Source organism: Sus scrofa, chromosome 3, assembly GCF_000003025.6.
Source record: "Sus scrofa isolate TJ Tabasco breed Duroc chromosome 3, Sscrofa11.1, whole genome shotgun sequence".
NCBI lineage: Eukaryota > Metazoa > Chordata > Mammalia > Artiodactyla > Suidae > Sus > Sus scrofa.
Genome location: NC_010445.4, coordinates 39,219,414 through 39,247,132, shown reverse-complemented (window position 1 = coordinate 39,247,132; position 27,719 = coordinate 39,219,414). Strand labels below are relative to the sequence as shown.

General features: G+C 55.4%; 1 protein-coding gene across 6 annotated transcripts; it reads left to right on the top strand.

Annotated features, from left to right (window-relative positions):
• Nucleotides 2,390-23,248, top strand: FLYWCH1 (FLYWCH-type zinc finger 1). 6 transcript variants are annotated; one of them, XM_021086738.1, is made up of 11 exons: nt 2,391-2,642; nt 4,458-4,570; nt 6,843-7,032; nt 8,962-9,368; nt 9,606-10,046; nt 11,518-11,976; nt 12,115-12,378; nt 14,443-14,706; nt 15,736-16,008; nt 18,003-18,075; nt 20,734-23,248. In XM_021086738.1, exons 4-11 carry the CDS (start codon nt 9,062-9,064, stop codon nt 20,771-20,773), a joined length of 2,121 nt encoding a protein of 706 aa, XP_020942397.1. In that variant the 5' UTR covers nt 2,391-2,642; nt 4,458-4,570; nt 6,843-7,032; nt 8,962-9,061; the 3' UTR covers nt 20,774-23,248. The 6 variants fall into 6 exon arrangements, with proteins under 6 accessions (XP_020942399.1, XP_020942397.1, XP_020942396.1 ...); XM_021086737.1 differs by lacking the exon at nt 6,843-7,032 and adding an exon at nt 5,293-5,403; XM_021086736.1 differs by having other exon boundaries at nt 5,293-7,032.

The following is a 27,719-nucleotide window of genomic DNA, read 5'->3' as shown; positions in this document are numbered from 1 at the left end:
CCACAGCAGCAATAGTGACACTTAGTAACACGTGCCTAATAGAAAAAATATGTAGTCAATTATATATAAAATAATATGGGGGGGGGCTACGATACAGAGCCACGTGGAAAAAATAATTGCTAGGGAGTGTTTCTCTTAACGGGGGCAGGAAAGTGCAAAGACAACGCACAGAATCGGGGAAGGTTTTGTAAATCGTATATCTGATAACAGACATATATATCCAGAATATATAAAGAATTTTTGTGCTTAAAAATAAAGTGACAACTCAGTTTTTAAGTGGGCAAAGGATCTGAATAGCTATGTTTCTAACAAATATATGCAAATGGCCAATAAGAACTTGAGAAGAAGCTCAACATCTTTAGCCTTTAGGGAAACGCAAATCAAAACAATGAAGTGACACTTCCTATCCACTGGCATGGCTATCTATCATCAGAAAGACAGAGAGTAGCAAGTGTTGGCAAAGATGTGGAGAAATTGGAACCCTTACACACTGCTGGTGGGAATGGAAAATGAGTAGCTCTGGGGAAAACAATCTAGCAATTCCTCAAATGGTTAAACACTGAGCCAGCAAATCCACTCCTAGGTGTATACCCAAAGGACCTGAAAACATCTGTCCATACACATCTGCACATGAAGGTACATAGCAGCATTATTCACAGTAACCAAAAAGTGGAAACAAGCCACATGTCAGTCAATAGATGAATGAGTAATCAAATTGGAGGATAGCCACACAATGCAGTATTGTTGGGTCAGTACTGCTGGCATGCCACAACATACAGTACTGGAGTTCCTGTCGTGGCTCAGCGGTTAATGAATCCGACTAGGAACCCTGAAGTTGCCAGTTCGATCCCTGGCCTTGCTCAGTGGGTTAAGGATCTGGCATTGCCGTGAGCTCAGTGCAGGTCACAGATGTGGCTTGGATCTGGCTTTGCTGTGGCTCTGGCGTAGGCCAGCGGCTACAGCTCCGATTTGACCCCTAGCCTGGGAATCTCCATATGCTGCAGGAGCGGCCCTAGAAAAGGTAAAAAGATAAAAAACAAAAAACATGCAGTACTGCTGGCATGCTACTATATGGATAGGCTTTGAAAACACTATGCTAAGTGAAAGAAAGCAGATGCAAAAGACCACATGGTGTATGATTCCGTTTAAACGAAATGTCCAGGAGCTCCCTCGAACCTGCAAATCTATAGAGACAGAAAGTAGATTAACAGTTGCTTAGGGTGGGACGCTGGGGGACTTGGGGGTGATGAGTAAAGGTTTCTTTTTGGAGTGATGAAATTATTCTAACACTGATTGTGGTGATGTTGGCATCGCTGTGAATATACTAAAAACCATTCAGTTGTACAATTTAAGTGGGTGAATTGTATGGTATGTGAATTATACCCAATAAATCGGTTACCGAAAGATACAGTCATAAACGTTTTATGTGTTAACATATTTTTATGAAAATTGCTATATTTTCCAAAACAAAGACATTTAATGAGACTAGCATTGTTTTACATTTTTGCAAATATCCTTAATGTAGGCTTAAGAGAAGATTACAGGTTCTCATATGTGCTTCAGCATTCACCTTGATACACATCATCAATGGAATATTCCATGGGGACTTCCAGGAATCCCAGACTACACTTTGAGAAGTTTCTGTACTGTAAAATTCATATTTCCCTCTTTGTAATGAATAAATATCTTGTCGGGCGATCTGTACTCTTGAACTATGTAAATACTAGTTCCTTACCAAACTTTCACCCTTCGGTTTTAGCGTCCATTGTTGATGTTTGCCTATTAACGACGGTCGCCAAACGGTGAGTTTCTGCATCATTCCGTCTGCATTTTTTAGTTGACATTCTACCCTAAGAAAGAGCTTTCTCTTCTCCCCATTTACTTCTTTGCATCACTATCGATCCCGGATTCTTATTTTATTCTAAGTTACAATCTGCTGTTACCATTCTTTATTTTGAATCTCCAATTGGCCCAGCTTCGGGGTGGGTCATTGGAGGATTTCGAGGAGGTGCGTAAGAAATTTCCTTCGGCTGGCTAAGGAAAGTAACGGGCATTGAATGCATTTAAATAAGGGCTTTCGCTCACTGAGCTGAGTCAAATCCTGGGACAGGTCTGGGGGCTCAATTAAGCCCCCCAGCTCTCTTCTCCAAGCACCGCCCACGACCCCCGGCCAAGCCAAAGGTCCGAGCAACGCTCGGTTCCCTGCCGCCTCTGCCGCCCAATCCTGGGCTTGCCCCGCCTCTTTCGCCAGCCCCGGCCCCGCCTCCCGCGGCCGATTGGCCGGGACTCCAGCAGGCGCCGCTCAGGGAAGACCCGGAGAAGCGGACGTTACCGGAGGAAGGGGTCCCCCACGGCTTTGCTGCGCATGCTCACTAGGAACCCGCTTTTGCGCTCCGAGAGGCAGGCGCCCCCGCCGGGCGGCGCGCGCTCCCTACTGCCAGCCGGGTGGCGCGCGCGGCACGGGGCTCGCTCCCGAGGGGCAGGTGGGGGCGGGGCGTGGGCACCCGGGTTGCGGTGGCCGGAGGGGTCTGGGCCGTGAGATCGACTCCGGTGGCTGCAGCGGCCCGAGGCCAAAGGACCCGGCACAGCTCGGTCTCCGGAGAGGGAGGGCCCCGCTGCCGTCGCCGCCTGGCCAGTGCCCGGTGAGGACGGGCCCCAGCGGGTCGGGGAGGGTCTCGGGTCCCTCCGTCTGGTCGGCCCCGGGCCAGGCTTTCCCGGGGGGCCCCCAGGACCACTGATACTCGGGAGGGGCGGGTGTCCCCGTACTCTGCGTCGCGGCGCTCAGGCCGCTCCTTGTCCTTCACCTGCGATTCGCTGCCTCCTTTCTCCTCGATCTTCCGACCCCACGACCCACCCGACCCCGGGACTGAGCCCAGACATCCCAAATCAGGGAGCCCCACATTCGCCTGCCTTTCCTGGAACATGTCTGTCCCAACCAGTACTGCCCTCCGGCCTGGCATCCATCCCAGCCCCATCCCATCTTTGCGGCTCTGGAGGTCCCCGTGACCTTGCACTTTTTGCTGTCGTTACACCTTCCACGCCGAATATGTAGATTGCCTGTTGGCGCTTTCAAACTTTTTTGACCCAACCTACTCTAAGAAATATGTTTTACATGCCTGTAGATGCGGATTACTGAAAGAGAAGTTTAAAGGGAGACAGTTACCCGGACCTCACGTGATGCAGCCAGATCTACTCTGCCTGGCTTCTGATTCTATCCTCTTCTATTCCTTTCTATTCTATTCTGGTCTGTTCTTTCCATTCCAAAAGACTATTATCACCACATTGAACCGATTTCAGGACCAAGTGAGTCTGACCCAGTGTAAAGCGCTTGCTTTAAGTGGCAGTCTTGCACCCCCCCACGCCTTGCCTCCAGAGGATGCTGAGCTCCAGTGACATAATCACGCGTAAACATCACCGATTCCAAAGAAAGGGCATATTTTTATTATTTTGACATTAATGCTTTCAGGGCCAAAATCATTTCCAGGACTTGGTTTGATTCGGTCTGGTTTATTATTTTGTTCCTCTCCCAAAAGCTCCTGGTCAGACTTGGGGCAGAGAGAGTATGTGGAGGCTAGACTGTGGAGCATTTATAACAGAGACTGAGACAGGCTTTTTTTTTTTGGCCATACCCACAGCGGGTGGATGTTTCTGGGCCAGGGATCAAACCCATACCACAGCAGTAAGTAAGTCTCAGCAGTGACAATGCCAGATCCTTAACCACTAGGCCACCAGGGAACTCCTGGAGACAACTTTCACCGGAGAGGGAAGCTGTTAGAGTTGAGGTTTGGGAAGTCAGAACTGCATAGGGAGCATGGGGGCCAGCCGATGCTGGGCAGGAAGACCGTTAGGGAGGTGGTGTGATCAGGTCTGGAGTGATCAGGGCACGCGTTAGGCCTGATACAGGAGGGGTGGAAACAGCTAAGATTGTGATCTGGGGGAGTTGGGGGGTTGGGGGCTGGAAGTACCATTAGCTGGAAACGCCTCGTGCCCTCTGCTCTAAGATGCTTTGGCGCAGTGGTTCTCAGGGACGTCCAGTAGTTGGGTTGTCAGCAGTTGATGGGCGCTCCTGGCCTCTGTCAGGGTTGCTGCTAAAGCTTCACTCACAGGACAACCCCCCATGCCAAAGAATTAGCTGGTGCAGAATGCCAGCGGTGCAGAGTCCCGCGTTGGAATGGAATTCTTCGTCTGTGGGGGGATCACTGCCACCTTCAGCCTCTCCCGGGAATAACACCTGTCTGCGGCTGGGAGGCTGCACCCAGGGTCCTGAGCCAGTCAGCGCCCACTGCTGACCTTCAGAGCTCCTTGGGGGGGGGGCTGCGTTTGGAACCATCAGGACCTTTGCTCCTTCCCTTTCCCTCCCGGCCTTGGGCAAATGCTCCTTGTTTTTATGAGACGATTCACAGCGGAGAGAAGGATTTCGCATACATCTCTCACTTGCCACGTTCCCCGTTTCACAGGTGAAATCAGCCCGGAGAAGTGACAGGATTGGCCCCCCGGCCTCCACCCTGCAAGCCAGCCCTAAGGATGGGTGCTGGAGGATGGTGATGGTGGTTCTCACCCTTGTGTAAAGGTAATTCTGTTCATCTGCCATCCGCTGCTGAGCGAGGCTCTGCCCTTCCGAACCTCAGGGCTTGGACCCACTGGTATCCGAGAGGCATCTAACAGTTCACAGTAGTGTGTGTATCTTGGGTGTTGGGTTTATCAGAGCGGGCAGTCTGAGTATTGCACTTACATTTCTCTGTACCTTTGATTTGGGGGGTGTGGGGAGAGCCCAAGACAGTGAGGAACTTTCCAGGGGCACCTCCCTGCTGTGAAAAGACTCTAGACACTCGATAAAACTTCACTGAGCAAAAGCTGAATATGATAAAACAAATACGCAAGGGCCCAAGTACCCACCCCAAAACAATGATCATCCAAAAATTAAAAATAGGAGTTCATGCCGTGGCGCAGTGGAAACGAATCCCGCTAGGAGCCATGAGGTTGCTGGTTTGATCCCTGGCCTCGCTCAGTGGGTTGCGGACCGGCGTTGCCATTGAGCTGTGGTGTGGGTCGTAGACGTGGCTCGGATCCTGTGTTGCTGTGGCTCTGGTGTAGACTGGCAGCTGCAGCTCCGATTGGACCCCTAGCCTGGGAACCTCCATATGCTGCAGGTGCCGCCCTAAAAAAGACTAAAATAAAATAAAATAAAAATACATTCATACACCCCTAGAATAAATATACAAATGCATAGCAAATAGAAGTTCCATAAAATAGTGCCTTTTTTTTTTTTTTCCTTTGCCTTGGCTGTGGCAGGTGGAAGTTTCTGAGCCAGGGATCGAACCTGCACTGCATCAGCGACCTGAGCCAAGGCAGCAACCATACCAGGTCCTTAACCAGATGAGCCACAGGAGAACTCCCCAGAAGGTTCGTTTTTATTACATGCAATGCAGACGGGTTATTTCCTATGTAACTTTACAAATCGCTGACTGGAATCCCAGGATGATAAAACCAATGACCAGAGAGATGTGAAAATCCGAGGCTTAGACCAAAACAAAGGAAATAAAACTCTTTCATATAGATGGAAATTGAACACATGTGAAAGCTTTTCCTTAATCGTCAATCAAGGCACCAGTAAGATCTTACAACTAGTTTGCAAGAGAATCCAAAGAAGATTCTAGATGCCTGTCGGTCTGGAATATTGACATTCCTGTCTATGCTGATTGATGTGGCGAGAAAGAGAAACTGTGTGTACAGACTTGAATTCTTTTTGCCTTGTCCTGTCATCTGCACAGAGTTGTAAAAATAGCTCAAAGACAAAAACACGCTTGAATCATATAATGGGAAAGGCTCCGTTCAAGACAAAGCACAGTTTTTCACTAAGACAAATTTTCCCCGTGGTCTCATAACTGCAATGAAATTTATTGTGTCATCATGAAATAAGGCTTGCCCCATGAGATTTGGCCTGATTATTTGAACAGGTGTGGCAAACATGTCAATTCACCTCATAGCTCTTCCTGAGTTTGCTTTGCTGGAAGTCTCTGTGAGGGATCTCAGATGGGACTTTTAAAAGTCTGGGATTTGTTACCCCGAGGTACTAAAGCCATGCCCAACGAGCTCCCTCCCTCGGATCTCACCTGTACCGCTTTAAAATTTGCAATAGGGTATGATTTTTAAAGGAGTTCCCTGGTGGCTCAGCAGGTTAAGGACCCAGCATTCTCACAGCTGTGGCTCAGGTTACTGCTGTGGGGTATGTTCGATTACTAGCCCAAGAACCTCCACTGGCCAAAAAAATAAGCATTAAAAACAAATACTTGGGAGTTGCCATTGTCTCAGCGGGATAAGAACCCAGCTAGTATCCATGAGGCTTCGCTCAGTGGGTTAGGGACGCGGTGTTGGCTCCGGCTGCAGTGTAGCTCACAGGTGTGGCCCTCAAAAGCAAAAAAACAACCTCTAGCTTGGGAACCTAGGCTACAGGTGCAGCTATAAAGAGGGAAAAAAGGTGTTTCGTATTTTCCCATGGTAAAGAGTTCCTGCACGTTGTAAACAATTTTAAGAAAACACAAGAAATTTCAGGGGAAAAAATAAATCTTTTCTTACTACTTTTAACACTTTGGGATGTCTCCTCCGAGTTGTTTAAGGTTTTTTTAAGTTACAAGTACATTAAAACAGTTGATATATAATAAATGTGACCGGAGTTGAGATGAGACAGGTGAAGTGAACTGAGATCTAGTATGAGTGTCCAAGTTCTGTTTTGATCTTTAAAAAAAAAAAGACCCTTAGCTTAGACGACGTGATGTGCTGGATTTGTTAACTGGATTTTGTTTTCTACCAAATATATGTTGTAAATACAAACACTTGGGAAGAACTCCCAAATTCTCCTTTTGAAAACCTCGGGTTCGGCAAGGACGCGGTTGTGTGCATTTCAAGGAGCAACATCGCCATCCTGTGGCCCTGTCGAGTATTGCTGCTGACCGAGCTGTAGGCTCGGGGTCCTGATGGGGCCTGCATCCCACAAAGCCTTGGTCCTTCCCAGAGGCTCCATCCTGTCTGCAGGTGAGGGCGTCCCCCCAGCTTAAGGACGAATTAAAGAGCAAACAAGTTGAACTCATGGGTGGGCCACAGCAACTTAAGTCCTTGTTAAAGGCACTGATACAAGATTGGGAATAGCTGTGCGTTTGAGGGCAGGATGGTGGCTGATGTATGCGTGTTCCATCCTCAGCAGTTCAAATCTATTTTCTGTATGGTTTGAACGATATGATATTTGCAACTGACAAAATATCTCAGTATATAGTCCACGCCTCCCCTCTCCTTTGGCGAGGAAGCCAAGCCCAGGAGTGTAGATGCCTGTTGTTGATGGTGTAGAAAACTGTTTTTTAGGGAGTTCCTGTTGTGGCTCGGTGGGTTAACCCAGCTAGTATCCGTGAGGATGAGGATTCAATCCCTGGCCTGGCTCAGTGGGTTATATGACCTGGCGCTGCCACAAGCTGTGGCGTGGGTCATGGATGTGGTTCGGATCTGGCGTTGCTGTTCGGATCAGCCCCTAACCTGAGAACTTGTATGTGCTGCCGGTGGGGCCCTAAGAAGAAGAAAAAGACCCTGCTTTTTATTCAACTGACCCTGGGGACGTGAGTCACACCTATAGGATTTTTTTTTTTTTTTGAACTTCAATGAGATATGATTCCACATACCATGCAATTCCCCCACCTAAAATCTCTGTGTTTTTAGTGTATTCACAGAGGTGTTTTTGTGTGTCTTTTTAGGGTCACACCCATGGCATATGGAGGTTCCTTCCCCAGGCTAGGGGTCTGATCAGAGCTGCAGCCGCTGGTCTACACCACAGCCACAGCAACACGGGATCCAAGCCCCGTCTGCAACCTACACCACAGTTCACGGCAACGCTGGATCCTTACCCCACTGAGTGAGGCCAGGGATCGAACCTGCATCCTCATGGATGCCAGTCAGATTCGTTAGCCACGGAGCCACCATGGGAACTCCGTTGTTTGTTTTTTTGTTTGTTTTGTGTTTTATTCACAGAGTTGTGTAACTATGACCACAACTAATTTTGTAACATTGTCATGACCCCCAAAGCATAGTCCACCCATTAGCATAATCCCCTCCTCCCTCCCCTCCAGCCCCTCCCAACTACTGAGCCTGCTGTCTTCAAGATTCTGTCCACATGGTAAAACATATCAGAACTTCATTCTTGGGAGTTCCCTGGTGGCTCAGCAGGTTAAGGACCCAGCACTGTCACTGTTGCGGTACAGGTTGGATCTCTGGCCTTGGAACTTCTATAGATACCACGGGCATAGCCAAAAAAAGAAAAAGAGAAAAAGAATGTCATTCCTTTTAATAGCTGAATGGATAATTTCCATTGCACTGGTAGATCACACACAGGCCAGAGCAGGTGTTTTGTAGGGAAACAGATTCTAGATGCACCCAGCCCGTGCTGATCCTGCATGGCGGCCAAGGAGGAGAGTGATGTCTGCACAGTTGTGAGGCCGCTGCCAGAAGGCCTGGCGGAGAAGGAAGGGGTGTGGACTCTTCTTCTCGAAATGTCTAACTGTTGCGGGAAGGAGGGGTTTCCGGGAGGTTTTGTTTTAGGAAGAACTAAGAGGCTCCTGTCCTGAAAACTCTAAATGCGAAGAACCAGAGGAGGAAGCAAGATTGAGAGACGAGAGAAAGCAGGATATAAATGTTGGAGAAAGGGCCGCCCAAGGCGGGGATGCAGCGAGGGAACAGGTTAGAGACACTAAGTTTCCAAATTAGGGAAAAAGTTGTACGTTGTCTTCATCTACTAGAACCCAGGATGCCAGGAGAGCAGAAGCCCTGGCCAGGGCTCTGTGGCTCCATTCAGGTCCCTCCCTGGTGTGTGTGTGTTGCGGGGGGAGCAGCCCCTTGTGCCCCGACCCCCACCCCAGACTCCTCTTCCTGAGGCCAGGCCTGAGGGCACCTTCCCTGATGGGTCTCTGTCTCCTCCCCTAGGACGGAGCCCTGGATGGCCAGCTTCCTGCCGCGGAGGGGGCACAGAAATCCTTCTGCCGGGGCATGAGCCTGGCCTGGGCGACAGGCCCTCCATCCCGGAATGCCCCTGCCCGAGCCCAGCGAGCAGGAGGGCGAGAGTGTAAAGGCCGGCCAGGAGCCCTGCCCCGAGTCCCCTGAGCCGGGCACAGATGTGGTCCCCGAAGCGCCCACCAAGCCCAAGTTCTCCAAACTCATCCTGCTGGTGGCCTCTGACAGCGGGGATGGAGAGGACTGCGTCATGTCGCTGGAGATGTCTGACCCCGACGCCCTGGCCGGGACCCCCCAGATCCTGCCGGCAGAGAAACAAGGCGAGGCAGTCCAGCCAAGCCCCCAGGCCCCCGAGCAGAACCACAGCAAGCCAGACCCAGGTCAGTTCCGGGCCTGCTGCCCCTGCCCAGCCCCCGCTGTGGCCCTGTGTGCTCAGACTTGGGCCCTGGGCACCCCCTTCCCTGCAGGGTGACCTTGCCCCCCTTCCCTGCTCTGGGGGAGCCTCCTTGACCCTGGCCCAGGCTGGCATGAGGATGCAGGACGTCATCCCTCTGTTCCCACCTCGGCCTTGGCCTTGGCCTTTTGCCCTGCTGACCCCGCCTTTCCCTTGCCTGCAGCAGCCCCCAAGCCCCTGGAGTTCCTGAGGACCCCTTTCGGGGGCCGCCTGCTGGTGCTGGAGTCCTTTCTGTACAAGCAGGAGAAAGCCGTGGGGGACAAGGTGTACTGGAAATGCCGCGAGCACTCGGAGCTGGGCTGCCGGGGCCGGGCCATCACCCGCGGCCCGAGGGCCACCGTCATGCGGGGCCACTGCCACCCGCCCGACGAGGAGGGCCTGGAGGCCCGGCGCCAGAGACAGAAGAAGCTGCCCAGCCCGGCCCTGCAGGAAGACCCCCAGGTGGAGGAGCCGAGGGAGGGGGTGGGCCCAGGGCTGGACGCCAAGGAGCCGGAGCCCACCCCGGGGCCGCCACTCAGCAAGCCGGCCCCCGAGGAGGATAAGGGGCTCCGGGCCCTGTCCCTGCTGCGCCTGCCTCCCAAGAAACGCCCGACGCTGGGCGCCGGTGAGTGGCAGGTGGGCCCCACGGCCCTTTCCTCTGCCCAAAGAAAAATGTGGCCTCGTGTGGCTTTTTTTTTTTTTTTTCAGTCTTTTTTTAGGGCTGTACCTGCAGCATATAGAGGTTCCCAGGCTAGGGGTTGAATCGGAGCTGCAGCTGCTGGTCTACACCACATCTCACAGCAACGCTGGATCCTTAACCCACTGAGCGAGGCTGGGGATCGAACCCCCCTCCTCATGGTTCCTAGTCGGATTCGCTTCCACTGAGCCATGCCAGGAACTCCCCCCACGTGGCTTTTTAATGTGCTCAAAGTCAAAGCTACTTTAAAAACTATAAATGTGTCCCCGTAACCATTAAGCCCATGGGTTAGAACAAGGGCTCTGGAACTTTCTGAGGCAGAAACCTGAGTTTTACGGGCCCATGTGATTCTGGTAACCCTCGAACTTTGGGAAGGTCTGCCTAGAGGGAGAAGAGCTTTGTACCCCAGGTTCAAGCTCCAGCCCCACCTGGCATAACTGCACAGCCTCAGAACATTCACTGAGGTTCTGCCGTTCTGGGAGGTTGCCATCGGGGAGACCTGACACAGACCTGAAGGAACTGCAGCCCTGGTCCAGCGTGTGTTGTCACCAAATAAATGGTAGACAGAGTGTTTGCAGCAGGGTTTTGTTTTGTTTTGTTTTTTGGGGTTTTTTTTTTTTTTTTTTTTTTTTTTTTGGTTTTTAGGGCCACACCTGCAGCATATGGGAGTTCCCAAGCTAGGGGTCGAATCAGAGCCACAGCAGCTGACCTATTCCACAGCCACACCAGATCCAAGCCAGAAACATGTCTGTGACCTATGCAGCAGTTCATGGCAACGCTGGATCCTTAACCCTCTGAGCAAGGCCAGGGATCGAACTCGCATCCTCATGGATCCTAGTCAGATTCTTAACCTGCTGAGCCACAAGGGGAACCCCTGCAGTGGTTTTTATTCTGTTTTATTTGTATGTTTGTGCTTGCCTTTTTGCTTTTGCAGAGGTTTTGATTGCCCCTAACTGGGAGATGGGCTTGGTCCCAAAGGCTGGCTGCTTCTGACCTGGAGAGGATTCAAGGGCTTTGGGTGTAAGGGAGCTGGGGCGGCGGCAGGAAGCGAGAGACTTGCCTTTCACTATGTGTCTTTTGGCTCCACTTCATTTTCTGGCGCGTGCATGTGTTATTCAAAAATTAGATAACATTTTCAAACCAACCCTACGAAAAAGTATGGCCAGGAGTGACCGAGCACACAGGCTGTGGGGTCAGAGCCAGCTTGGCCCTTCCCGGTGGGTGACCTTGGACGTGGTGCTTCACCAGTGAGAGAGCTGTGGCCACCAGGAGAGGGACCGCACCTTCTCCCTGGGTCACGGGGTGGGCGGGCCGCGGGGATGCACCAGCCTTGCACGCGCCTGGCTTGGGAGGGAGCCTCGGCTGCACCTCCCCAGCCCCCTCCCCGTTCCTCCTCCAGGAGGGCCCCCGCCGCTGGAATTCCTGCGGACCTGCTACGGTGGCAGCTTCCTGGTGCACCAGTCCTTCCTCTACAAGCGCGAGAAGGCCGTGGGGGACAAGGTGTACTGGACGTGCCGGGACCACGCGCTGCACGGCTGCCGCAGCCGGGCCATCACCCAGGGCCAGCGGGTGACCGTGATGCGCGGCCACTGCCACCCGCCCGACGTGGAGGGCCTGGAGGCCCGGCGGCAGCAGGAGAAGGCCATAGAGTCGCTGCAGGCCAGGCCAGGCGGCCCCGGGGGCTCAGGGGACAAGCTGCTGCAGGGCGTGGACAGCCTGTTCTACCGCAGGGGGGCCGGCACCCTGACCCTCACTAGGCCCCGGCCCAGAAAACGCTTGAAGGTCAAAGACGAGGGCCTCCCGGACCAGCCCCAAGCCCTGCAAGGATCCCCTGCCGAGGACCAGGACGAGGATCCGGGTAAGTGCGCCACAGCCTCTGGCCCAGCGCAGGCGCCCTCCGGACTTGCTCCCCGAGGTCCCAGGAGGCAGGAGGGGCGACGCCAGGCCTGGGCAGGCCCCAGGCCCTGCTCCCACTCAGGCCCGCGTTTCTCCCCAGGAGGCCCCGAGTTCCTGAGGACGCCCCTGGGGGGCAGCTTCCTGGTGTACGAGTCCTTCCTCTACCGGCGGGAGAAGGCGGCTGGGGACAAGGTGTACTGGACGTGCCGGGACCAGGCACGCATGGGCTGCCGCAGCCGGGCCATCACCCAGGGCCGCCGGGTGACTGTGATGCGTGGCCACTGCCACCCGCCCGACCTGGGGGGCCTGGAGGCCCTGAGGCAGCGGGAGAAATGCCCCGGCTCGGCCCATCGGGAGAGCTCAGGTAGGTGGGATGGGGGAGCGGCCTGGGGGGGGGGGCATCCTCCCCGTCCTTACTGGAAACCCTCTGGAAGGGGTTAGAGCCCCCTCTTCTCCCCCCCAACCCCCTCCTGGCTGGGGTAGCTGCTTTATTTGCTGACCTGGTTTTCTGTGAGCTCCCGGCTTCCCTTCCTCACCCACAAGCAGCCTCCTGGCCCTGCCCCCACCCCCTGGGGGTCCACTGGGCTGACCCCCACCTCTGGGCCTCTTTCTCTCATCTGGTTTGCACCCTTGGCTTTGAAAGTCCACCCTCCGGAGGTCATGCCATGGAGACGGTGGCTCCGAAGCCTGGGTGGAGGTATGGCTGTTTGTGGCTCCAGGTTACCCGTTCTCTCACGTGGTTGTCTGGTCTCTGCTTGAGTGACTGCTTTCCGGGGACTGACCCCGCGCGTGCAGGGGTGTCTTTGCTCGAAGGTGCAGGGTTGTGCCCCGAGGGGACACACCTGGGGTACGTGGCTCTGCTGGGAACGCTTGGGGCCTTTTCAGGCCGGAAACTCGTGTTCTTCGCTCCTGGAAATTTTCTCTTGTTCTTTGATGATTTTCCAGGCCCCGTTTTTTTGTTTTCTCCCATGGGTCAGAGGTCCCTCGTCCCAGGAGGCCTGTCTGACGTGTCCTCCGTTTTGCCTGCCAGCCCTTCACCTTAATTTTAACTTCTGCTCTGATGTTTGCACTCCTCTGCCTTCCATCCTCCCGGGAGCACAGCCCCCACACCCCACCTCTGGCAGAGGCCCTGCTTTCTCTGTGGGCTTCTTTGGTCTCCGCCTTTCAGGGTGAAGCTTCGATCTTTGGTGTTTTTGGTAAACAGGGGCAATTTTCCAGCCAGGCACATGCCACTCGGTTTTCTGCGGGTGACACAGTTGTATGACAGAGCAGGGGAAGGGGGGAGGGTTGCGGTGTGCGTTTTGAATTGCTGCGCGTGGTCTCCCCCGAGATCGCAGGTGTAAGAATCTTGGCTTTTTGACCATGTAAGAGGGGGAGCATCTTTGATCTTTGTCTGGTGATCCTTGGCCGCCTGCCAGCTGTAAGGCAAGACGGACACGCTCTGTATGTGATGCTGACCCAGCTTGCCCCACGAACCTGTCGTCGCAGGGGGAGCTCCTTAGCTTGGCTGCCGGCCTCCAGAGACTTGGGTGTGGAAACAGAGCGGGAAGGGTCATGTTCCAGATGCTGACGTCCCCCCCACACACCGCCCCAAACTCTTCCTCCGCCAGGCGGCCACTTGTGTCCTGGCTCTGTTTGGGGCCTTCGCTGGACCCTCTGGAGGGACCTCGGGCCTCCCTGGCCTTGCCCGCTGTACGCTGCTCGCTCCCAGGAGCTCCCCTTCCAGGCTGGGCGAGCTCTTGTTGTACCCGGCCTGTGACCATGCGCCCCCGTCTTCCTAGCCTCTAGCCTCGGTCAGAATCTCTGCCCTCTCCTCTCTGAATCCCCAGCTTCGTGCCCTGTGCCTCCGTGAACTCTTTCGTCGGGTGGGAGGGAAGCAGAAACATGCCCCACTGACACGTACCGCCACGCGACAAGCTCCTTCTCCACGACGTTCTCACCCCCCACGGCTCTCGCGCTGCCAGACCCCCCACACCCCCAGTCTGCCTCCATCCACCCTGCCTGGTCCCTGCGTCCGGGCGGAAAGGCACCGCTACCTCCCGGGTCCCCGCTCTCAACACTTCAGGGCCGCAGCCCAGGCCCCGCCCCTTGGCCACCCTCGGGTCAAAGCCCCGCCCAGCCCCGCTCTCGGGGGGCGGAGACCCGCCCCCAGCCCCAGCGCCTGCGCACAGGGGTGGCACGCAACCCCCGCTCTCCCTCCAGGTGGCCGGTCGGTTCCCTCCTCCGACTTAGCAGGGACACGGCGCTCTGGAAAGGGGCCCCCGGGAGCTCAGCGTAGGCGGGGTTTGGTGGGGGCGCTGTGTCCCGGCTGCGAGGAGGTGGGTGTAGCGTGGGTGGGGTCTTGGCTGCTCTTGGCTCTGAGAACAGCCCCCCGTGCCCCCCCCGCCCCGTCCCTCCTCGCTGGCTCCCCTCCCCCATTTGTCCCCAGGAGGCACCGAGTTCCTGAAGACGCCCCTGGGGGGCAGCTTCCTGGTGTACGAGTCCTTCCTCTACCGGCGGGAGAAGGCGGCCGGGGACAAGGTGTACTGGACGTGTCGGGACCAGGCGCGCATGGGCTGCCGCAGCCGGGCCATCACCCAGGGCCAGCGGGTCATGGTGATGCGCAGACACTGCCACCCGCCCGACCTGGCGGGTCTGGAGGCTCTGAGGCAGCGGGAGCAGCTCCCCTGCCTGGCTCAGAGGGACGGCTCAGGTGCGTGGAGTTTGGGGAGGACAGGCGCCGGGGGGGTCTCCCTGCTGATCCAGCAGCCCTTGGGGACGGCTCCAGAACAGACTGGAGGCTGCCTGCTGGGACAGCCTGTCTGCAGCCCATGTCCAGTGGGGCCCAGCCATGAATATGGGTCTGTTCCCCCTGGGCTGTGAGCTCCCTGAGGGCAGAAGCCACCTCTGGCCTCCCCGCTCACGGTGCTGGTTCTAGTCTGGGAAGGGCTGTTGATGGGAGAGACCCAACCAGACGCCTAGAGCAGAGGGGGCTGGGGGCTGCAGTGGCACGGTTGGTAGCGCCGGTAGTGCCTGGCACCTGTTCATGGGGCAGTGCACCTGCACCTGGGGAGTCCTCTGTCACCTCTCTCTCCCCACCCTGCCCCTCTCTCTCCACGCCGCCCCAACTTCAACCCTGACATTTCATGATGCGTCAGTTCAGATTCTTAAACGTTTCAAAAGGGAGAATTTGGAGTTCTTTCATGGCTCAGTGGTTAACAAAACTGACTAGGATCCATGAGGATGAGGGTTCGATCCCTGGCCTCGCTCAGTGGGTTAAGTATCCAGCATTGCCGTGAGCTGTGGTGTAGGTTGCAGATGCGGCTCAGATCTGATGTAGGCTGGCAGCTGTAGTTCTGAGTTGACCTCCAGCCTGGGAACCTCCAGATGCCACGGGTGCGGCCCTAAAAAGAAAAAAAAAAAAAAAAGAAGAAGATTGGTTGCCATCTGGCTGAGGAGCAGGGAACAGGGGCTGCAGAGCCCTCAGAAAGACTGCCAGCCTGCACTCCAGGGTGTCAGGGCCTTGGTGGCTGAGCTTCATTCCCCAGGGTCCTGTGGCTCAGGCTGGGGTGGAGGGCAGTGACCAGAGTGGGACATGGGGTGGGGTAGGGGGGTCAGTCTGCAGTTTCCTGGCTGGGGCTGGCTGGTGGGGCAAAGGGAACAGTTCCCATCCCTGGCACCCACTCTGTCCCCTGCTCAGGCCTGGCCCAGGCCCCCGACTCACGTGTCCTGTTCCTTCCAGAACCCCTGCAGCCCCTGGAGTTCCTGCGCACTTCCCTCGGGGGCAGGTTCCTGGTGTACGAGTCCTTCCTTTATAGGAAGGAGAAGGCGGCCGGGGACAAGATCTACTGGATGTGCCGGGACCAGGCGCGCATGGGCTGCCGCAGCCGGGCCATCACCCAGGGCCAGCAGGTGACCGTGATGCGTGGCCACTGCCATTCGCCCGACCTGGCGGGCCTGGAGGCCCTGAGGCAGCGGGAGAGGCTCCCCAGCCCACCCCAGCAGGAGGACCCAGGTACAGACAGGGGAAGGGGTGGAGGGGGGGACATGAGAGCTGTGGGTGTCCTGGTGTCTACTGGCCCAAGATTCAGACACCACAGGGGAGCTTTGTTCCCTGGCTCTTCTGCCTTTTTCTCTCTCCTAGCTCCTCCTATCTCTCTGAGTCTTCTGTCTCTTCTCTCTACTAGCTTCATCTCCTGAACCCAAAACACGCCTAAATCTGTCCCACCCTTAAAAATATCTCTCATTCTAACTGCCACCTTCTCTCCTCTCTTTTATACTAAGAGGTCTTAACTCTTAGGTAGTATTTTGTTAGGATGCATCTTTTTTTTTTTTTTTTTTTTTTTTTTTGTCTTTTTGCCGTTTCTTGGGCCACTCTCACAGCATATGGAGGTTCCCGGGCTAGGAGTCTAATCGGAGCTGCAGCTGCTGGCCTATGCCAGAGCCACAGCAACTTGAGATCCAAGCCACATCTGTGACCTACACCACAGCTTACGGCACCACCGGATCCCCAACCCACTGAGCGAGGCCAGGGATTGAGCCCGCGCAACCTCATGGTTCCTAGTTGGATTTGTTAACCACTGCGCCATGATGGGAACTCCTAGGATGTATCTTTTAGTTAGCATCCTTAGTTAGGATGGTAATATCTTTTGAAATATCCCATGAAAAAAATATATGGAATTCCTATTGGGGCTCAGTGGATTAAGAACCCGACATAGTGGAGTTCCCCTCATGGCTCAATGGTTAATGAACCTGACTAATATCCATGAGGACTCGGGTTTGATCCCTGGCGTCGCTCAGTAGGTTAAGCATCCAGTATTGCCATGAGCTGTGGTGCAGGTGGCAGACGCGGCTCAGATCCCAGGTTGCTGTGGCTGTGGTGCAGCCCAGCAGCTACAGCTCTGGTTTGCCCCTATCCTGTGGCCTGGGAACCTCCAAATGCTGTCGTGCAGGTGCGGCCCTAAAAAGACAAAAAAAAAACACCAAAAACCCAACCTAGTGTTCATGAGGATTCAGGTTCAATCCCTGGCCTCAGTCACTGGGTTGGGTTAAGGGTTTGGCATTGCTGTGGCTATGGCATAGGCCAGCAGCTACAGCTCCAATTTGACCCCGAACCTGGGAACTTCCATATGCCGCGGGTGCGGCTGTAAACAGAAAAAAGATATGTGTAGAGAGAGAAAGAGAAACCCCTAGAAGAATGTGGTAGCGTGTGTGTGCATGCACGCGTATACACACACATAAAGTTTTGCAAATAACTGTTGAATTGAAAAGGGGTTCCCTTCAGATAAACTGAATGTAAAACCCATCTTTAGAAGGTGTTATGTGCCTCACGTTAGTTCCTGTAAATAAGGACCATGTCTTATAAAACACAGAAATGCATCCAACTTGCATAAAACGAGTCAAAGAAACTTGATTGCTTTTTTTTTTTCTTTTTCTTTTTTTTGGCCCTGCCTATGGCGTGTGGAACTTCCCGGGCCAGGGATCAAACCCGCCGCAGTGACGATGCCAAATCCTTAACCCATTGTGCCACAGAAATTTCTGCTTTTAAAAGTTAGGTGGGGGCGGTGGGTGTTCCCCTAGTGGCCTAGCAGTGATGGACTCAGCGTTGTTCCTGCTATGGCCCGGGAACTTCTGCATGCAGCAGGCATGCCCCCCCCAAATGTTTTTTTCAGGAGGAAGCCACTGTTGGGCTTAACCCGGGAGGATATGCCGTGGCTTGCCTTTGGCAGGGTGAAGGGCATGTCATCTTTGGGATCTAGTTGCCTCCCAGTCTTTTTGGTGACAAGGCGGAGGCTGGCTCTGGATCTCCAGGAGTGTACTCACCAGGCGCAGGTAGCGCTGGGCATCCCCAAACCAGAATTCCCAGGGATGCCCCAGGCAGAGTCCTCGTGCCAGGTCTCCGTCATCCCCAAGGCCTTGAAGTTGTCGCCACAAGGAGGGTGCCTTTGCCTTTGCAGCCTCCACAAGAAAGGAGTGATTAACCCATGTTCGTAATTTTTTTGTTCTCAGAAAAGATACAACTTCTGCCTGAAGCTCAGCTGTGCTTTGAGACTTGTTCTCCTGAAAACCAAGAGAGTTACGGGTAAGTGTCTTTGTCGCCTAACACAGCAGCACACATGACGCCAAAACGTAGTGACTGTGGATTTCCTATCGTGGCTCAGTGGCTAACGAACCCGACTAGTATCCACAAGGATGAGGATTCGATTCCAGGCCTCGCTCAGTGGGTTAAGGATCTGGTGTGGCTGTGGCTGTGGCTGCGGCTGACACAGGCCAGCAGCTGCCGCTCCCATTCCACCCTTACCCTGGGAGCCTCCATATGCCGTGGGTGTGGCTCTAAAAAAAACAAAAACAAAAGCAAAACACGTAGTGACTGAAAGCAGGAAATATTCACTGTCTCTCACTTTTGTCTGTGGGTCAAGATTTCGCGAGTGGCTGGGCCGTGTGCTCCTGGCTCAGGGTTGGTCCTGAGGCTGCGGGAAAGATGGGGGTCCAGCCCTCTGACACGGGAGCGGGACTGGAGGAGGCGCTTCCAAGATGGTCCATTCGCTCCCACGGCTGTGGTCTGGACGCCTCCGTCCTCCCCGTGTAGACCCTCCCTCGGGGCTGTGGGGTGTCCTCAAACACCAGAGCTATTGTTCCCCAAAATGAGTGTTCCGAGGGAGTGCAGAGCAAGGGGGCCCCCACCCCCGGCAGAGATCATACTCTACTCAGGCACGCGTGGGACATGCCCCAGGACCCCATCTGGGCCATAAAAGAAGACCCCACGACCTTGAAAGGGCTGAAATCACGCACAGCGCCTTGTCTGACCACAGCGGAACGAGATGAGACGTCAGTAACGGGAAGACATTTGAGACACTCACAAATGCATGGATGTTAGACGGCACGCTTCCAGATAGTCCCCACGTCTCAGAGAAGTCGTGAGGGTAATTAGAGAACGCCTTGAGGAGTTCCCGTCGTGGCACAGTGGTTCACGAATCCGACTAGGAACCACGAGGTTGCGGGTTCCAGCCCTGGCCTCGCTCAGCGGGTTAAGGATCCGGCGTTGCTGTGAGCTGTGGTGCAGGTTGGAGACACGGCTGGGATCTGGCGTGGCTGTGGCTGTGGCATAGGCCAGGGGCTACATCTCCGATTCGATCCCTAGCCTGGGACCCTCCATGTGCCGCAAGAGCAGCCCAAGAAATGGCAAAAAAAAAAAAAAAAAAAAAAAAAAAAAAGACACAAGAAGAAAATACTTCGAAATGAACGTAGCGGAGATACAGCCTACCAGCACTGGTGGGACGCAGCAGAGCCGGGCTTAGAGGGAAACTTACAGCTGTGAAGACTTACCTTTAAAAAGAAGAAAGCGGGAGATCCCATCATGGTGCAGCAGAAACGAATCCAACTAGGAACCATGAGGTTGTGGGTTCGATCCCTGGCCTCACTCAGTGGGTTAAGGATCCAGTGTTGCCATGAGCTGTGGTGTAGGTCAGCTCGGATCCTGCATTGCTGTGGCTCTGACATAGGCTGGCAGCTGTAACTCTGATTAGACCCCTCGCAGAGTTCCTTGTGGTGCAGTGGGTTAAGCATCTAACTGCACGGAGTTCCCATTGTGGCTCAGTGGGTTAAGAACCTGATTAGTAACCATGAAATGATGGTTCAATCCCTGGCCTTGCTCAGTGGGTCAAGGGCCCAGCGTTGTGACAAGCTGTTGTGGCTATGACTGTGGTGTAGGCTGGCAGCTGCAGCACCAATTCGACCCCTAGCCTGGGAACTTCCATATGTCGTGGTTGCATCCTTAAAAAAGATAAAAAAGAAAAAAAAAGTGACCTTTTTTTTTTGACCTGCCACACACTCAGCATGTGGAAGTACCTGGTCCAGGGATCGAATCCAGGTCACAGCAGCAATGAAAACATCAGATCCTTAACCTACTTCACCACAAGGGAGCTCCAAGAAAGCCACAGTGACCTTTAGGGCCAGTGTCATCCCTGTCACTCATTCTTTTACTTTATCTAGTAGAAGCCAGTCAACCACATCCAGCCCACTTGCAGTGAGGAGTATTAAAAAATTTGCTAACTTTTTTTTTTTTTGGTCTTTTTAGGGCTGCCACTGAGACATATGGAGGTTCCCAGGCTAGGGGTCAAATCAGAACTGCATCAGCCCGCCTACACCACAGCTCACGGCAATGCTGGATCCTTAAGCCACTAAGTGCGGCCAGGGATTGAACCTGCGTCCTCATGGATGCTGGTCAGATTTGTTTCCACTGAGCCATGAGGGGAACTCCAGAATTTGCTAACATTTTGCTAACCTATCAGAGAAGAACTTTGTGTGTTTCTTTCTTTTTTTTTTTTTTGACCCTGCCGGTACCATGTGGAAGTTCCTGGGCCAGGGATCAAACCCAAGCCACAGCAGTGACAACACTGACTCCTTAACCACTAGGCCACCAGGGAACTCCAGCTTTGTGTTTTTTGACAAAGGTCAGTGTGTATCCCGGCGACTTCAGGGCTGGAGGTGGGGCTGCTCAGGTGTCTTGGGTGTTTCCTCCCAAGATGGGCCGGCGCAGAGAGCCAGGGGTTGCCAAGTGATATGTTACGGAGCAGTCTTACATTGTAATGGAACCGATGTGACGTGTATGTGTGTGTGTGTGTGTGTCTCCTGGTTGATGGTGATTTTTGGGGAGAAGGATCACAGGAATCCTTAACTTTATTATCTGCTTCGGCCTGGTGTGGATTTGCCTAACGACTGTCTGTTTCTTGGTGATCAGGAAGGTGGAAGACACCCGACTGGACAGCCAGGCCCAGTGAGGCCAGTCCCCTCACCGACGCAGCAGAGGGGAAGCTCTTGTGTCGCCAGTGTCAAGAATGCGCCAGGTCCACGCAGGACCCCGGCACGTCCCACCCGGTTAGATTTTGCTTGACCACAGCTCTCACTCTTCCAAAGCATCCATGGCACTTCCGCAGAGGTCTCCCAGGAGGGACACTTTGATGGTGTCTCTGCGCCGCTGGCAAAGAAGAGCCCCGGGAGCTGGTGGCCCCCAGCTGTGCGTGGTGCGGGGGCACCACAGCCAAGGCCACGACCTTGGGAAGGTCTGAGGAGGCTCAGAGGCACCTCCCCGCCTCTGTCACTCTAGCTACAAGCACCCATCTGCTTTCAGCGCCTGCCTGCAGCTTGGCCAAGGATTTTCCTGTTGGGTGTGGTCCTGCTTCCGCTCTTCGGAGCTGCTGGTCTTGGCAGAGGCCACCTGAAGACAGAGGCGGGCAGGTTTGGGGAAGTTCCTGCCTCTTCAGGCCCAGCTGCCCTTCGCGGTGCTGGGCAGGGGCCAAGCGAGCCTTCAGGTCCTCGGCCACCTGCCGCTGGGGCGTGGCCGTCCCACAGAGCCCAAACCAGAGTCCCGGCCACACCCTCTGTCGGGGTTTCCTTTGCTGCTTTCCAGAGTAAATGAGACCCAGTGTCCACGATGCCCACCGCCAGTGTGGTTCCTGGCTGAGCCTGGGTCGCCCACGATTGCCTGAGGCAGGAGGAGAGGCAGATGCAGGCGGCCATGGAGGCTCATCCCCTTCTGTCTGCTGGGACGGTGGGGAGCAGCGGGCTGGCGTCCTCGCACCCCAGAGGCTGCTGCTTACTAATGAGGGTTCCGTGCCCCCACCCCATAATGGCAAAGGGGGCACAGGGCGCAGGCTCTGTCCCCTGCCGTGCTGGCCACACAGTCTGCCCTCTGGCAATGGGACAGTGACAGCTCAGTGCCCCCTCCACAGTCGCTCTGCCTATGCATTTCCCGCAATAAACCCTATTTCCTATCTCAGCGTGTAGAGCTGTGTGTCCACCACGAAGCAGGCGGCCACCACGAAGCCACACGCTCCACGCATCTCAGAGACATGTGGGTGGACGTGATGGAGTTTGGTTGGGCAAGGGGAGATCTCCACACCCGGGGCAGTGCCTGGTCACCGGGCCCAGGTGTCAGCTGGACTGAGGGCGGATGGGAGTCCACCAGGGACAGTGCAGCTTCTGCTGGCCATTCCCCAGCCCTCTCGTAGCTGAAAGAGAGGCCTTGCTTCTCTGCTGACTCATCCCAAGTCCTCCCTGACTTGCTTCCGGAAGCTGCGGTGCGCGTAATGTGGAGCCGGCACCGTCAGGCCAAGGGCGGCCTTGACCCCCAAGACCCTGGCCACCTTCCCAGGCAGGTAACGGGCCTATCTCTTGACCCGACCACCAGCTCCACGGGGCCCTTGCCCAGCAGCCTGGCCAGCAGTCAGGAAGATGGTCCAGCACTGTGACGTCCCACCTCTCTGGTAGCAGGTGGGCTTATCGGCCAGGAGACCCTGTCCTGCTGGGGACATTCGACCCAGGGGCTACTTTCTGGGCAGCCCTCATGGCCATGACGCATGCTGCCTGAGACAGTGAACTGCCCCCGGCCAAGGGCAAAGACATAGCCCTGTGGGAATAGATCCTCCTCCATCCCAGACCCACAGGGGTGTATGGCCACGAGAGGCGGCCACACCTGGGGGAAGGCACCCAGGCTCAAAAGGACTCAAAGTTGAGTCTGGGCCACCAACAGCTGGGTCTCTGCTTAGTCCCACATGAACCAGACTCACAGAGGCCTGAGGTGCCAGGCGAGACGCTCAGAGTCCCAGGAGCCCCTGTCGCCCACCAGCAGGGACACTGGTTATGCAGTCTCCGTGGGGTGCAGAGCAGGTGCCTCCCGGTCCAGAGTCCCACGCCAGTCACCTTGGCTGGGCACCAGCCACCCAGAAGTCGGGGTGCGGCATGAGGAGGGTCAGAGGAGGAATGCAGGCTTGTCCCCCCAGCCCCCGACACTCGGGTCCACCAGGGCCTATACCCTCGTCCTCTCCTCTGCACCTGCTTTGACCTTAGAGGCCAAGAGGATGGTCCATGCTGCTTGGAGTAAGGACTCCCCTATGGACATGAATTTTTTGATGCTGCTACTGCTTCGGGGGGCCAGATGCCTGCTCACCATGAGCTGCAGACACTCCCCCTTACAGGCCACCTCCTTCATGGTTCCAGAGCCAGAGAGATGCCCTTGCCTCGTCCCTGTCGCAGAGCAAAGCACACAGGAGCAGGTTCCTGGTGGATGGTGACAGCTTGGGGGGGGGTGCCAGCCTCCTTCCCCATTTCCACTCCACTGCTAGTCACCCCCTATAAACCCCATTCATCATGCCTGCGCCACGTGGAGCTGGTTGTCTATCTCTGTGTCCCTCTGAGTAACTGTGCCACATCTCACTCGTGAAATGTGAAATAAAAAGTTCACAAGGAGCAGCAAACCTACCTACAAGGACCTTGTTCTTTTTTGGCCAAGCCTGCCACATACAGAATTTCCAGGGCCAGGGATTGAACCAGCAGCACAGTCACTACCCATGCCACTGCAGAAACAATGCCAGGTCCTTAACCCCCTGAGCCACAGGGGAACTCAACATTTTAAAATGGGGAGTCCCAGTCCCCAGCGCTGTCCCCAGGGTTGTGAAGGAACACTGAACCACTTCTGACCCAGCTCCCACTGCCAGCCCAGCCAGCCTCCTGTCGCCACATCCTCCTTTGAGAGCCCCTCCTTGACTCCTGTGGGGTGGCGCCGAAGACCTCCTAACATCAGAGCTCACCCTCGGCCCCGACACCCCTCCTTGATCCCTGCAGACCCAAAACTGGCTCCTGCCTTCTCCAGCTGTCTCCCTCGAGGGCTCCTCGGTGGCCACCCAACCTGTAAGCACAGTGGTTGGTGTTCTGGGTTCCGGACCCCTGTCCTTTTCTTCAAAATCCCTTTCAGGGTCTGTCGGTCTACACCGCAGCTCCCTCCTGCAATCCTGTGTGTCCAGCAGCCTCCAGGACCTTGGCCCTGGGTCTCCCGTGGTCACTGGCTGTGCAGGTGGCAAAGGGGGGTGTCCTCCTCACCCCCCTCCCATCGAACGGCTCCACTGCACAAGTAGAAACCCAGAGCCATCTTCAGTGCCACCCTCCCTGTTCCTATGTCCCATCAGCTGTCAGGGCCACCAGTGCCACACTGCCTAGTTGGTTCTTTTTTCAGGAACAGCTTTATTGAGACATAGTCCACATCCCATACAATCCAGCCACTCAAAGTATATGATTCAATGGCTCTTAGTGGATTCACATAGTAGGGCATCCATCTCCACTAATTCCAGAACATTCCTTTACCCTGAAAAGACACCCTAGACCCATTAGCAGGCACTGCCTCTGCCCGTTTCTATCCATATGTGTCAAGGCTGATGGGGTTTCTTCCTCTGGAGCTGGGAGAATTGGGGGGACTCCAGGGCTCTTGGTTGGCTTGTGCTGCCCTGATATACCATGGATGGGGGAAGGGAGGCTTGAACAACAGGTATTTATTTCTTGGGTCTAGAGGCTGCAAGTCTGAGATCAGGGTGTGGCCATGGTTGAGTTCTGGTGAGGATCTCTTCCCAGCTAACTTTCTGGCTGCTGCTGCTGCTTCTCCTCTTCCTCCCCCTTCTTCTTTTTAAATTTTTTTGGCTGTCTTATAGCATATGGAGTTCCCAGGGCCAGCGATTTTTTTTTTTTTTTTTTTTTTTTTTTTTTTTGCTTTTTAGGGCCACAGGTGCGGCATATGGAAGTTCCCAGGCTAGGGGTTGAATCAGAGCTACAGCTGCCGGCCACAGCCACAGCCCCTTGGGATCTGAGCCGGGTCTGTGACCTACACCACAGGTCCCGGCAATGCCAGATCCTTAACCCACTGTGCTGGGCCTGGGATGGAACCTGCGTCCTAGCGCTCCCGAGATGCCAACAATCCCATTGCACCTCAGCGGGAACTCCTGGCCTCTTTTCATAAGGCACTATCCATCATGAGGGCTCCAGCCTAACCAAATTCCCTCCCAAAGGCCCCCACTCTTTTTGGGCCACGCCCACAGCATGTGGAAATTCCTGGGCCAGGTATTGAAGCTGGGCCACCGCTGTGACTCAGGCTGCTGCAGTGACAACACTGGATCCTTAACTCACTGAGCCACCAGGGGACTCCTCACCACTTCTCAATACCATCATATTGGAATTAGGATTTCAACATGTGACTCTGGGGGACTCAAACATTTTGGTGGTGGCATGGACTAGGAAGGTGACAGCAAGGATAGAAAAGGGACTAGAAATAAGTAAGAGATGTTATGAATTGAATTGTGTCCCCCTTCAAATTCATGTGTGGAAGTCCTAACCCCTAGTGACCCTATTTGGACAGAGGTCTTCGCGTGATTGTTTAGATGGGGTCACGCTGGAGTAGGTGGCCCTCATCCAACATGACTGGTGTCCATAGAAAGAGGGGCACGTCGGACACAGACCCACAGGGAGGACACCACGTGAAGATGAAGGCAGAGATGGGGTGACTGGTGGCTTCTACAAGCCCAGGAATGCCACTGATGGACACGAGGTGTCGGAAGCTAAATGAGAGGCATGGAGCATGCTCCCTCCCAGCTCTCAGAAGGAACCAGCCCTGGAGACAAGAACTGAATGAGGGTGGGAAGACGATCCAGGTAAGATGTGCCCGCCACTGTTGGCAAGCAGACCCCTCCCCCCATCTCAGTGGCTTGACACATAGACGTTCACCTCCGCTCGTGCAGAGTCCAGCGTGGATGCTTCTGGTGGGTGGGCACCTTCTACTGGGTCCCTGGGGAATCTGGCTCCTTCCACCCTCCCCTGGGTCCTAGGCATCCATCCTCTCCATCCAGGAAACAGAAACTGAGGCTGGGGACTTCCTGTCGTGGCTCAGTGGTTAACGAATCTGACTAGGAACCATGAGGTTGCGGGTTCAATCCCTGCCCTTGCTCAGTAGGTTAAGGATCTGGCGGTGCCATGGGCTGTGGTGTAAGTCGCAGACATGGCTTGGATCCGGCGTTGCTGGGCCTGTAGTGTAGGCTGGCAGCTGTAGCTCTGATTTTGACCCCTAGCCTGGGAACCTCCACATGCCACAGGTGCAGCTCTAAAAAAGAAAAAAAAAAAAAAAAAAAAAAAAAAAGCAGTTTGTGATGAAGCCCTCTGGGGGTGGGGCATGAGAATCTGCTTTTAACAAGCTGCCCCGTGGTGCTAATGCTGTTGATCACTGCCCTTGCTTAGATTACTGAGGAGTGAGAGCCATGACTCCCGCCTGTGCCCCTTTGGGCCCTGTGGCTACGCCAAAGCCCAGGGCAGCAGGGAAATGAAGTCCAGCTGTTTATGCAGGCGCTGGAGGAACCAGTCAGCAAAGAGGCAGGAGTAGACAGGGGCCAGGCAGTAGAAAGGCAGCCCTTGGAGTTCTCGTTGTGGCTCAGCGGAAGCGCACCCCACCAGTATCCATGAGGATGCAGGTTCAATCGCTGGCCCCACTCAGTGGGTCGAGGACCCGGCATTGCTGTGAGCTGTGGTATAGGTCACTGTCGGTGCTCAGATCTGGGGGTGCTGTGGCTGTGGTGTAGGCTGGCAGCTGCAGCTCTGATTCAAACCCCTAGCCTGGGAACTTCCATATGCCACACCTGCGGCCCTAAAACGCAAGACAAAAAGAAACCAGCCTTCCCACAACAGCAGTACCATCGCAGTGAGACCAGACTGGGACTGTGGGCCGCCGAGCAGGCAGCCTTTCTGCCTCCCCGGAAGTGGTGGGGGCCAGAGCCCAGGCCTTCTGTAGCCTGAGGCTCCCTGAGCCACTGAGGACTGGACGTTGCCCCTCATCTTGGTGCCTGCGTCCTGAAACTGAGCACCCCGTCCCTCTCACCCCCTTTTGCAGGAGGCCAGGCTGGCCATGGGCACCCACATGCATGGGACCAGACGGGCAGTCCTTTTTGGTCCACCCTCCTGCCAGGGAAGGAGTTGGTTCTTCCTCCACTCCCTGCTGCTGACAGCAGTTCTGCATGAGGGGTCCTGGTTGTCCTTGTCCCCCACCTTGCCCTCTCCTCAGGTGATCCCTGGAAGGGAGGCTCCCCATCACCCCCGTCTCCCCCGCCATGGCCCACACCTACCGCTTCAGGATGCTCTCCCTGGGCCCAAGCCCAGGACGAGGCCATGGAGCCAGGCAGCCCCTGAGCTCCCTCACAGTGGAAGGGGAAGGGGGCCTGGTGATGGGTTGAACTGTCCCTCCTGAGGCGGTCCCTGGCTGGGCTAGCCTGTACAGGTGAGCGAGACCCCCATCTGGTGCTCAGCAGGGCCAGGGAGCTGCCAGCCCAATCCCGCCCAGCCTGGCAGCTGAGAGGGCTCCCCCAGGAGGTGACCCTGCACTGACCCTTAGAATGCTGCCCCTGCCAGACACACGGGCCCTCCCCGGGCTTGTGTCTGAGGCACCAACTTGGATTCGAAGTCTTCGCGGGTTCCATCACCACCAATGACACCTTGGCCTTTCTAGAATCTTCTCTGTGCCACCCATTTGGGGCGGGGGTGGGCAGGCGGCGGAGTGCGGGTAGTGTCAGCGGGTGAGCAGATCCAGGCTGGACGGCCTGGTGGGGGGCCTGGCAAGGGATGGGGAGGCTGGACTGAGGGGCAGGACATCTGGGAGAGGCGGGGCCGCTCTGCCCCCCCGCCCCCGTCATCACCCAGCTCCTTCCCGGTCCCCGCCCTCCCACGCACCTGCGCTGGCCTCCCCCCAAGCCCTGGGGGCAGCCGGCGGCGGGCGCTGCTGGGAGATCAGAGGACTCGGAGGAGTCGGGCCCCGGGGAGGGGGCGGGGAATTTCCCCCCACGCCTGCCCGGGCCTGCTCCCCCACCCCGTCGGGTTTGAGGGGGGGCCGCTGGGGGAATTCCACCGCGCTTGGATGGCTCTGGC